The 11,783-nt window shown below is 57.6% G+C and overlaps 2 protein-coding genes across 2 annotated transcripts in view; both read left to right on the top strand.

Annotated features, from left to right (window-relative positions):
* Positions 1–3,130, top strand: part of ZC3H7B (zinc finger CCCH-type containing 7B) — a 24,644-nt gene extending 21,514 nt beyond the window's left edge. The window contains 2 exon segments of the mRNA XM_015571914.1: positions 53–61; positions 348–3,130. Coding sequence (XP_015427400.1) covers positions 53–61; positions 348–598 — 260 coding nt within the window. The 3' untranslated portion in view covers positions 599–3,130.
* A 4,576-nt stretch (positions 3,131–7,706) lies between these two features.
* TEF (thyrotrophic embryonic factor) overlaps positions 7,707–11,783 on the top strand; it is a 26,100-nt gene continuing 22,023 nt past the window's right edge. Inside the window, exon 1 of the mRNA XM_006775969.2 lies at positions 7,707–7,860. Coding sequence (XP_006776032.1) covers positions 7,758–7,860 — 103 coding nt within the window. The 5' untranslated portion in view covers positions 7,707–7,757. The remainder of the gene's footprint in view (positions 7,861–11,783) is intronic.

Below are 11,783 nucleotides of genomic sequence, written 5' to 3'. Positions count from 1 at the left end.
GGGCGGGGAGGGCGGACATGCCGTGGCCCCGGGAACGGAGGCCGTGGCTAGCTCCGGCTCTTCTGGGTCCGGAGATGGCACTCAAGGGATGGTGTGTCCAGAAACAGCTGCTCTTGGACGTGAGGAGCCTGGCACCGGGCAGGACAGGGTTGGAGGGGTGAGGAGGGTGGGCCTGGCCAGACCCTACTTCGCAGCCCCGGGTCCCTGAAAAGGCTGGGCCGGGCCAGCTCGCAGCAGCACCGAAGTTCCCGGGGTGGAGCTTGTTGTGGGGGAGGCTAAGCTGCTGGCCCAGGTCCCGCAGCCCGTGGTGGACAGGGCACAGGGCGTGGGCAGTGAGCCTCCTGCTGCCAACAGGCTCCAGAAGGGCAAGGCCTGCCCGGACGGGGACAAGTGCCGCTGCGCCCACGGGCAGGAGGAGCTCAACGAGTGGCTGGACCGGCGCGAGGTGCTGAAGCAGAAGCTGGCCAAGGCCCGCAAGGACATGCTTCTGTGTCCGCGGGACGACGACTTTGGCAAATACAACTTCCTGCTGCAAGAGGACAGCGCTGCTGGTGCCGCCCCCGAAGCCCCTGCTGCCGCCACGGTCCCCGGGGAGTAGGCAGGTCTGGCTTGTGGGTGAAGTCCTAGGGTCATGGGTGTGGATGGGAACAGAAGGCCTGGCAGAAGGGCCAGGGCAGCCTGGGGGTGGGGGGTGGGGGCACCCTCATCAGGCAGCCCCTGGCCCTGGAGGCCCTTCCCATCCCATCTGCACCCACTACCCAGTGTGCAAGCCAGGTGCACGTGCTGCGGCCTCAAGGGGTCCCAGGGTCCTCATCCTGCTGGAGCCCTGGGCAGCCCCCTGCCCCCAGCCCCAGCGCCCCTGGTTGGACCCCTCCAGCTTCAGCTACAGCTTTAACTTCTGTCTGCTCCTAAGGGGGGCCTGAAGCTCAGGGCTGGGGAGCCTGGGGTCCCCACTTGAATCTGCAGCAGGAGGGTCCTCTCTACCCACCTTCATTCCACCCCCACCTCCCTGGGGACAGATCAGGACATAACAGAGGGTAGGAGGCCCCAATTAGCTTTAAAATGCAGCCCCAGAATGGAGCTGGGTCACTTACCCTCTGGAACCTCAATTTTCCCTCCGGTTGGAAGACTGGGAGGGACTGGGCTAGATGATTTCTGGGGTCCGGCCCTTTAGTGAGGCCACCAGCCCAGCCCCTCTCATTCTTGAGCCATTGAATGTAGATTGTAGATCCTCCGAGCCTTTGGTGATGACCCAGCCCAAAGCCCCCATTCTACAGATAGGAAAACTGAGGCCTAAAGGGAAGGAGTGATCTACACAGGGTCTCCATCCCTCGGCATGAGGTAGACCTGGGATGCAAACTGGTCAGGAGACTCAGGGCCCGTCATTAGGTATGTGACCGCGTCTGGATCAGTGTGCAGCTGGGGTCCCAGGCAGCGCCACCCAGGGGCTGGGGAAGGAAGCTCAGGGGTTTGGTCTTGTCAGAGGAGGGGAAGTCCTCTCCTGAGGATGGTTGTGGGGAGCGTCCAGCAAAGTTCTCTTCACACACCACTCAGGGACAGGTGGGAGGGGCAGGGAATGAGGTACGGAGGTGAGGGGATGCTGAGAGAAGGGAGACATGACCCTGGGGCATCATGGGCCATTCTGGGACCAGACACAGCCCCTCTTTTGGGGGGACCCACTTGGTCCTTTCCCCCTTCTCCCTTAGACCCAGAAGTATAATTAGGACTGTCTGTCCTGGCCCCTCCCTGCTCCCTGGCTCTGCCAGCTGCCTAGGACCCCAGCTGACCCCCCAGCCCCTGCTCCCACCCAGCAAGCCCCTCTCCTGCCCTCGTGTAGCCTAATGTCTGTGTGCACCCTCTGGTCTCCATCCCACCCCCTGTGTGCAGGCCCAGTCTCCCCTGGTTCCCTAGACATTCCAGAATGCCCCACACCATTGGCACAGAAGTGGGGCTCCCCCAGAAGGAACCAGGGACCAAGGCTGGGGTCGGGGGTGAGACGGAGCGTATAGCGCACCCCTTACTTCTCCCCAAGCAAGGATTGACAGTGTGTGATGATACGATGACGGGCATCCGGGCTGCAGAGAAGCCTGTTTCTCTTGCCACCACTGCCCACCCTTTCCCCAGTAATTGAGGCATGCATCCCTCCCTCCCCCTGCCCCTCCCCCGCAGGCCAGCACTGCAGAGCGTGGGTGCTGGTGGCGTGGCTGGAGGGCAGGAGAGACCACACCCAGTGTGGGGGCCGTGGCCATGAATGTCAATGACACTTGTTTTCCCTGATCCGTGGTGTTGCCGTCTGTTGTCACCAGCCTTGTTTTAGTGTGTATATATGTCGCCCCCGTGATGCATATATACACAGGTATTAAATATATCGCTCTATATAATATTATATACGTGTGTGGTATCCGACCAATCACTTCTATTGAGGGCTAAAGATAAAGAATTTGGCCAGAAAATGCAGCCACCCTGGTGTAATGTGGAGAGGTTTCTCAAGGTCGTCGGGCCATTTCCGGGGATTCAGGGACTAGGGCCAGGGCCAGAGTTGACTGGGCAGCAGGAGCAGAGGTGGCTTCAGCGCCCCCTCCTGGGCAGAGAGCAGGAGTGCGCGGGAACAGCAGAGGATTGGTGTTTCTCTCTCCCCCAAGGGAAAAGGCTTAGCGTCCAGATTTTTCTTCAACCCCGTTTTCGTTTTCGTCCCAGGGCCTCCGGATCCGGGCCTTCCTGGCCTGGCCGAGCTGGGTCCCTCGCAGGAGGCAGGAAGGGGTGGGGAGGGAAGCGGGAGTGCGCTCGGAATGATGAGGGCGATTGTTTCAGTTGTGACCCTGACTGGGAGGCTCGGAGAAGGGAACCAGGGCCTGTGCCCACCGCCATCAGGCAGGGACCAGAGGTCATGCAGCGTGGGGACGGGGCAGGCGCCCTTGATGGGAGTGTCCCTTTGGGGCGGGACAGCCAGGGATGCTGCATTTCTCAGCTGGGCAGGAATCAATCCAATGGTCCTTTTAAAATGTGTATTACAATTTTAAGAATACCACACTTTAATATTAAATATTCATAAGGTCTAGTATCTTGATAATAATGTAGATGTTTTAATAACAACTTTTGTCCTTCTTAAAATAAAATGAAAGAAACTCGCGTCTTTTAGCCTTTGTTCTAGAAAATAAATGTGTGCATTTTGACCTCTGTCCCCCAGGTGTCGCTCCTGTTCCTCCCTGCCTGGCACTTGTGCCTTGGGCAGAGCTGGCTGGTGCCGGGCAGGCCTCAGCCAGACATTCCAAGGGGTGCAGGGCAGGTCTGTCCCTGTGTAAACAGGGCAACTCAGCTGACCCTGGCTCGGGCAGCCTGGGCTGACGGGGACAAGCTGTGCTCTGCCTGAGTGGCCCCAGTCGCCACCCTCTGCTGGCTCTTCGGCAGCCTGCCTGCTGTGGCGCTCCCTGCGGGCTGTCCGCAGCACCCACGCCTCCCTGCGTTCACCATGTGCACAGTTCTGGGGTCCAGAGGTCTGGCTGTGTGCCTTTTCAGGGTGTGGCTTTTCCAGAAAGGTGAGGGGTCATGTCATGCTTTGGAATATGATCCTGACCGCAACCCAGACTCCTCTGGGCCCAGTCACATGGGTGTCCTCATCTTTAAAAGGAGAGTGTGTGTTAGACCAGGAATTCCCAATGAGGAACATCTGTATCTGCTGGAGGTACTTTTTCACATCTCGGGTTAGGTGTGGTTGCAGGTGATGGAGGGGGCACCTGGTGGGCGGGGCTGCACATGCTCATGAAACAACAGTACAACCCTAGCTGGTTTGGCCCAGTGGATAGAGCATTGGTCTGCGGACTGAACAGTCCTAGGTTCGATTCTGGTCAAGGACGCATGCCCGGGTTGCGGATTTGATCCCCAGTAGGGGGTGTGCAGGAGGCAGCCGATCAGTGATTCTCTCTCATCATTGATGTTTCTATCTTTCCCTCCCTTCCTCTCTGAAATCAATAAAAATATTTTTTTAAAAAATAAACGACAGCACAGAGGCTCCAGGAGCAGAGGTCCAAGACCTGGAACTTCTCCGAGAATAGGGAACCATTTGGGCCTGGTATACAGTAGGGGCTAAGATGCTTGAAAAATGACCAGAGGAAGAGCAGCAGCCAATCTGACTGAGGACCTTCCGTGCACCAGGCTCTGTGGATGCAGCGGGTCTGTTCACAACAACCCTGCACGGTCTGCACAGGTTCCAGGACCTTCAGGAAGGAGGTGGCAAAAAGACCGAGAACCACTGGGAACTGGCCGATCAGCAGAGGTCCCTTCAGCTCCGACATCTGGGTTCTCAGCGTCCCTGGCCACGCCCAGACAAACCCAAGTGGCGTGACCGGGTACTGCTCCCAGAAGAAAAGTGCGGCCCCATCCTGGCCTACATCACGACCTCCCTTGAACTCAGGAAATCAAAGAGAGTAAAATAAGGAAGTGGACTAAGCTCTTAAATTCTCACAAATTCCCCTAAATTCCCCTCTGGTCCTTGTTTAGCTCGGGTTTGTAAGCATGAACTGAGCACCCACCCCATCTCAGATCCTGGGGATGCAGATTACTGAAGAATCGGCTTTCCTGAATCCATCATCTGCTAGGGAGACAGACCTGCAGGGATGAATGTAGGATGATGTGACAGGCTCAGTTGTGGGACAGACACTCCAAGTGCTGGGGAAGACACCTCATCCAGGCTGAGGGGACCAGGAGGGCTTCCTGGAGGAGGTGACACTGGAATTGAGGCTTTAAAAAATTGTATCATTGTAATTGGTGTGCACTTACTGTTCTGAATCTTTCCTTTTTTCTTTCAATTGTATTTCACATTTGCATCTCCATGCCCCAATGTAACCTAGATATTTATGGTTAGTGGCTGGCACTTCAAAGTGCCAGAGCTGGCTTGAGCAGCCCCGTTATTGAATGTAGGCTCGTTTCTGGTCTTCAGTCCTGTGACGAGGGACTGTGGTGACCATTACTGCCACCAATGCAGGCTCCTCCTCCTCCCTGTCTTTGGGGAAACTGCCTTCGAGGAGAGATGACTGTCAGGGACTTGGGAGTGCAGATGAGAGCTCTGCCAGAAACTGCATCCACATATACCATGACGAGGGGAGCCATCTCAGCAAGACCTCTGAGCAAGGAAACCCAAGAAGTGCAGACAGCCCTGGCTAGTATGGCTCAGTGGATAGAGTATCAACCTGCAGACTGAAGGGTCCTGGGTTTGATTCCAGAAAAGGGCACATGCTCAGGTTGCAGGCTCTATCCCCAGGAGGCAGCCGATCAATGATTCTCTCTCATCATTGATGTTTCTATCTCTCCCTCTCCTCTCCTCTCTGAAATAAATAAGAATATATATTTTTTAAAAGTGCAGACAATCCCAACTCACCTGCCATGTGGCTCCTCTGAATGTCCCCAGGCTTGCACTAGTATATGGCCTCCCCTCTCCATACCTCGCCCTCCCTAGCATCTTTTGTTGTTGTTATTAATCTTTACCCGAGGATATTTTTCCATCGATTTTTAGAGAGAGTGGAAGGGAGAGGGAGAGACAGAAAGAGAAACATTGATGTGAGACAGACACATCAATTGGTTGCCTCCCGCACACACCCGACTGGGGCTGGGGATCAAACCTGCAACCAAGGTATGTGCCCTTGACTGGGAATTGAACCCAGGACCCTTCAGTCCGTGAGCCGACGCTCTATCCCCTGAACCAAAAGGCTCTGGCATCCCTAGCATCTTGACTCGGCAACCTGCTGATGTGGCCCGTGCGTGACCATAGGTGATACTGCCGGCTGGACACCCTGGGTGCAGAGTAGGGGTGCCAGGCGGACTGACTCGGTGGCATGAAAATTCCTTAAGGGTAGGGACTTGCCTGCCTGTGTTTGTTATTTGACTTTAAATCCTCACAAGAGCGAGGCTGGGCCAGGGATGCAGTAAGCACTCATTCCTACATAGAAGGGGTCTGCAGAGAGCTCGCAGGAACAGAGCTCTGAGAATGAAGTGTCATGCAGCCGGTGGGTGTTTGGAGACATGTAGGGTACGTCCTATTGCCTCTGAAATCACGCTCCGTGGGCACCTACCCACTCCACTTTGTGGCAAGCCTACCTTGCACATGACAGGGTTCTTGGGCCAAGGGATGGTTACGGTACCAGCTCAGCCTCAGTCAGCCCCAGCCTGCAAGTCCAGGCAGCCTGCACACCAGGCCCCCGCGTCCCCGCGTCCCCGCGTCCCCGCGTCCTTGCCCCGGGCTCACAGAGGCAACGGGCACTAGAAGGCTAAACACAAAATTAAATGTTATGAGGAAGGGGAGTGGGGAGGAGGGACAGAGTAGATATGACATGTTTAAAGGATACCTTTATCAAAAGTTTTGAGCTTTGAGCCCTATATTGTTTTATTAAATTTAAAAATTGACAATTTATTTTCATTCATTTGGGAAAAGAACGTGGTTTGGGGAGGGCTCTGAGGGAGGGAGGGAGGGAGGGTAATTAGAAGGTAAGATGAGGGCTGTTTGGAAGAGGCCAGGAAAGGTTCCTGGAGTATGTTTGATTCTGTGCAAAATGGGATGTTGGAGAGCAGTGGAGGACTGCACAGAGATCCGCTACGGTAAAGGAAGCAACTGCTTACTGCATCCGACGGAGTGTCAGAGGCAGAGCCCCAGCCGAAGGTCACAGTGTCCAGTAGTTTTGGTCACAATGTCCAGTAGTTTTGGTCACAATGTCCTGTAGCTTTGGCCCGGAGATCCAGACTATCTGCACAGCTTGTTCAAGATCCCACATCAGTGTGTGGCGTGATGGACAGCTGACAACCCCTGCTCTGCTGTTGGTCTTCCATGGAAGGTGACATACAGAACCTTGGCTTCAGCCACACATTCAAGTGGCCTAAGGACCACACAGGCCAGTGTCCTGGTGAGAGGGCCAGGGAGGGGACTAGAGTAAAGAGCCGATCGTCACCCAGGTTCCTAGGAGGGGCTGGGAAGGACAAGCCTGAGCCAGGTCCGGCAGAGCTGCCCCCTCCCAGCTGGCACCTGCCCCTTCCTCCCTCTCCGAAGACCACAGGGACCCCAGGCTGCAGGTTTGTCACTTCCCTTGTGAGAACAGACTGCAGGCTCTGCAGACGGCAGGAAGCCCCAATACCACACGCACACCCATGCACCTAGCAGGGCACACGTGGGTCAGCTTCAAAACCCACAAACAACCCCGGGAGGCTCGCAAGCGCGCAGGTGACTGCATGATGTGCCTTCACGTGCCTGTAAGCGCCAACACGGAGTTCATCCTTTGTGCTGAGCTGCCTGCAGTGCCGAGTGTCACGTCCCAGCTGAGCCGGTTTCCATGGCAGGCCCTGCTATCCGCTGCACCAGGGCTCCTCTGTCCCGTGTGCCTGAATGTGCGGTGCACCTCGCTGTGGGCATGGAGCTGGCTTCCGGTTCTCACCTGGCAGGCCCTGGTCATGGCTCCCAGCCTGGGGGAGAACTTCCCTTAGCAAAGTTAGATAACAGCACGGTCTCCCTGTCAGAGGATTGGCGCAGTGGCTCCACGTGTTGCAGCTGGCACAAGGCCAGGCTGCCTTGCCAGGCAGCGGGAAGGGAAGGCCTGGCTGCAGCCAGGGCTGGCAGGTGGCCAATCTGGGGGGTGGATGGGCGGGCCAGGGTCCATGCTGCCCATTGGCTGCCTCCGGCTCCCGCCCCGCCCCCCTCCGGAGCCTGTGGCTCCCAGGCCAGCTTCTGCCTCTCCAGCTGCTTCTAAACTCCCAGAGCCAGCTCCTCCTGCCGGGCCATGTCGAGCTGCGACCGGATCGGGGTGGCCCCTGCCATGGACATGCCTGAGGTCCTCAAGTCCCTGCTGGAGCACTCTCTGCCTTGGCCAGAGAAGAGGGCAGGTAGGAACGGAGGTGGCTGGCATTGGCTGGCCGCCCAGGTGCCCAAGGGTTGGGGGGCAGACACAGTGGCAGGACAGGCATCTCCAACCTAGCGAGGGTCCCCAGCAGGGGTCTATTGATCCTGGGTCCCTTCCTGAGCAGGAGGAAGGGCTGGGGTGCAGAGAGAGACATGGTGGGAGGGCCGATGCAACTCGGGGACTGCCCCTCCGCCTGCTAGCCGGCGGAAGCCACCAGTGTGTGGCCACTGACAGATGTGGGCTCACATGGGCCGAGAGCAGGACCAGAGGGCCCTGCTGAGAGGATGCACTGGATGCAATTGCCTATTCAGTTCCCTCCCTCTGCATGTCGGGGTGGCAGAGACTGTGGACTTGGGCAGCCTCCTGCCTGGAGGGCAGGCTTCTTCCACGCGCCTGCTTCAGCTCCTGCTCGCTGGAGGGCTGAGCCCGTGGATGGGAGGGAAGCTGTTATGTAACAGGACCACAGGCTCCGAGCCCGCGTTCCTAGGATACCACAGGCAAACACGGGACGAGGGAACCGGCAGAGGAGGGCGTGGACGGAGGGGCAGAGCCCGCAGCCAGCACCAGGTGTCCCCCAAGTCCTGCCTGAGAAACCCAAGGCCACGGCTAGCTTTGGGGGCCACCTGCTCAGGCAAATCCCCTGATAAATGTTTCTCCACTCTCTGCTGTTCTAAGCTGTGAGGGGCTCACACCAGGTCCCCACTGTTCAAACTGCCCAGGCGCCTTTATAGGAGCCCAGCTGTGTTCTGCTGCCTGAGTCTGACTTAGGAGCCCTGGGGTCCCCCTCAGGCCTCTTCCTCATCCTGCTGTGCTGGCAACTGATGTATCTCATCACCAGGTAGCCTGGATGGCCCCACGGGACTTCATCCCCAGGACTCCCAGCCCACTCCCAAACTCGGGAGCCTAAGGAAAGACAGCGAAGCCCAGGTCCACTCTCATCCCTCCGGGAGCGGGCTCAGGGAAAGGGCGGGCAGCAGGCTCTGCTCAGAGGAGAACTGCCTGAGGAAAGAAAGGTGGGTCCCAGAGCTCAGGGCCGGGTCCCTGTGGGCTCTCACAGAGCTCTAGGCCCCGGCTCCTCAGACCACACCTGTGGTTTCTGCTGGGGCGGCGGTCTGGGCCACCCTCGGAGGCGGGCATCACAGGAGTTCTTGTGCCCTCCTCGCACTCAGGACCCCTGATGCTCACCAGGAGAAGCACGTCTCCTCAGGACACCCTCAACTCAGGGCGGATGAGTCACAGCTGACTTTTTCTTGCCACCTCTGAGCTGAGCGGCCGTGTGGGTAGGTGACGCTGAAGGCCTTCAAGAAGCTAGAGGTGAAGCTCTAGCTTCTGGGTCCAGGCACCCAGGGAAGGTGGGGGTCCGGGATGGCTCAGTGCATGCACAGGGAGCGGCTTACAGGGACAGCTCCCAGCGGGGCAGGGAAGGGCTCTGGGGGCAACTCAGGGTGCTGCTCCTCCTCCGATGAGGATAGCAAGGCCTTTGAAGGGTGGCAGCAGCTGCTGGTCGCTGGTTCCCAGCTGGTCCACAGCGCCCTGTGACAGCTGGAAAATCCCCATCACTCACTATGGATGAGCAAAGTTGGGGCCCAGCGCTGCGAGGACTTGCCAAAGGTCTGGGCCAGGGCTTTGCCAAGCGTTGGCAAGCCCTGGCTGAGGATCAGTTGTCTGCATACGCTGGGTGGGTCAAGGGGTGTGGACCAGTGTCTCAGGCCACCTCCTGTCACTTCTCCATGTGCCGTCTCACTGAGGGTCAGCGGCATGAGGCCCCGTGGGACTGACAGATGCCAAGGGGTAGATGAAATGAAGGGTCAGTGCGCCCACAAAAGACCTCACTCACACTATTGCCCCAACCTGGAATCACCCCTTCCAAAGCTCCCAGACTCTCCAAATCTTTTATAAAAATAAATCTACCTGAAAGGCCGTGTACCTGGGTAAACAGAGAGTGCACACGCCGCACAGCGCTGGAGCTCCTAGCTGTCACGGAGCTTGTGCTCTAAGTTGTTGATGCAGCGCTTCTGTCCCTGGGTCCCCCAAGCGGCTGGGACCTCAGTCGGAGGAAGGCAGCCGAGGTGCCAGGTGCCCCCGAAACAGCTGCCCTCAGGCCCACTTGCCCTTTGCCATGACGTATAAGGGCAGGTTTTTCCTGGGGGACTGAGACCTGTGTACAAACTCCTCGCTTTCTCCAGCCCGCTGCTTCCGCACACGTGCAGGCCACGTGCAGAGCAGGGCTTGGGCCCAGCGTGAAGGAATTTCAGAGGAAGGCGAGTGCGTGGGAGAAATGCCAGGTGTGCTCTCACGAGACTGCTCTCCCCACAGCCTCTCGTTCTCTAGTTCGAAGGCGCTCCCTGAGAGCGGCCTTGGGGCTTCTCCCTGTCCCCGTGCCTCCCACCCCATCCTGCACACAGGCCCCACCCCTTTCTTGTTCCTCGGGAAGCAGCTTTTGTCCAGCAGAGCTGGCCGGGCCGGCCGCCCTTAGCTCCAGGTGTCAATGGCCACCTGGCCGCCCCCCACTCTGGGCCACCAGTTTGACCAACTTTCCTGTGGGCAGAGAAATCCACGTCTGGCAAAAGGGTGATCTGTACCCCAAGCCCCGATCCAACTTCCCCTCTGTCTCTGAGCTCTTCCTGTCTCCACTCCTGCCCTGTCTCCACAGGATGCTCTTCCAGGCTTCTGTCCCAGCCCGCTCACTCGCTTTCTTCCTCTGCTTCTCTAAACCATGCTGTCAGCTCTCCACACCCCTCCCTTACCTCACCCTCTAGGGCCTTGGCTGTGCTCAGAGGCTGGTCCCCCATCTGCCCGCCAGCTTGGATCACTCAGGCCTTCCAAGGAGCCATGTAGCCTGAAACGTACCCACAGGTTGAACAAGGCCTCCACTCTGAGCTGGCCAGGCAGCGTCCCCACCTCAGGGAGCTCCTACTGGAATCACTAGTGGGCCACCCAGTAGGGTGTCCTAGACACACCTCTCCCCCCCCCCACCCCTAATCTGTAAAAATGGGGAAAAGAATAGCGGCTGCACTGGCTTGTTGCCGGGCACATGTTATCCCATGTGAAAGTGTTTGCCAACTGTGAAGTCCACGCTGTTTTCTCTGTGAAAGGCAAAGAGCAGCCTGGCCTGCACTATGCTCCTTCCACCAACATCACATCTGCCACCTGCCCCTCATGTCCTTCCTACCCTCCTTCCTGTGAATAGTCTCCCTTAAAACAACTGAATGTTGCAGGTTTGTGCTGTCTCCTTGGAAACGTGTGCTGAGGCTCTTGGGGACATGGTGCCATCAGCCCTGCTGGACTAGCCCAGGAAACAGCTGAATGATAACAGGCTGGAAGCCAGGGGACTTCCTGGGACAGAGGCAGCGGTGCAGAGGAGCCTGGGAAGCTTCCTCTTGGAGGATTGAGCTAAATGGCCCAAGAGTGTGGACTCCCTGCAGCCGGGCTGTCCTGAGGCTAGCTAGGTCCATGTAAGGCCCACGTGGGCACCCGCGTGCCCAGCCTGGGGTAACCAGGCAAAGCCAAGAGATCGTGAAGTTTTCTTCCAGGGAAGAGGAGGTGGAGGAAGCCTTATGAGCTGGAAGGCTTAGCTCCCTTAATCCTTACTACTACCTTCTAAATGCCAAGGAAATGCACTCAGAGGTTGGCCAGCCTCTCTCCTTGCTCCAGCCTTAGGGACCCAACTGCCTTCTCTGCCTGCCCCCCGTCACTAACATGAGAAAATCTCACCAGGGCCAGGAACTGACAGCAGTGTCCAGGAGCCCCCCTGCCATATGGCTTTGCATCTTTTTTTAAAAATATATATATTTTATTGATTTTTTACAGAGAGGAAGGGAGAGGAATAGAGAGTTAGAAACATCGATGAGAGAGAAACATTAAGCAGCTGCCTCCTGCACACTCCCCACTGGGGATGTGCCTGCA

The sequence above is a fragment of the Myotis davidii genome, unplaced genomic scaffold (genome assembly GCF_000327345.1).
Source record: "Myotis davidii unplaced genomic scaffold, ASM32734v1 scaffold428, whole genome shotgun sequence".
NCBI lineage: Eukaryota > Metazoa > Chordata > Mammalia > Chiroptera > Vespertilionidae > Myotis > Myotis davidii.
Note: the sequence above shows the minus strand (reverse complement) of the source record. Positions and strands in the feature narration are given on the sequence as shown.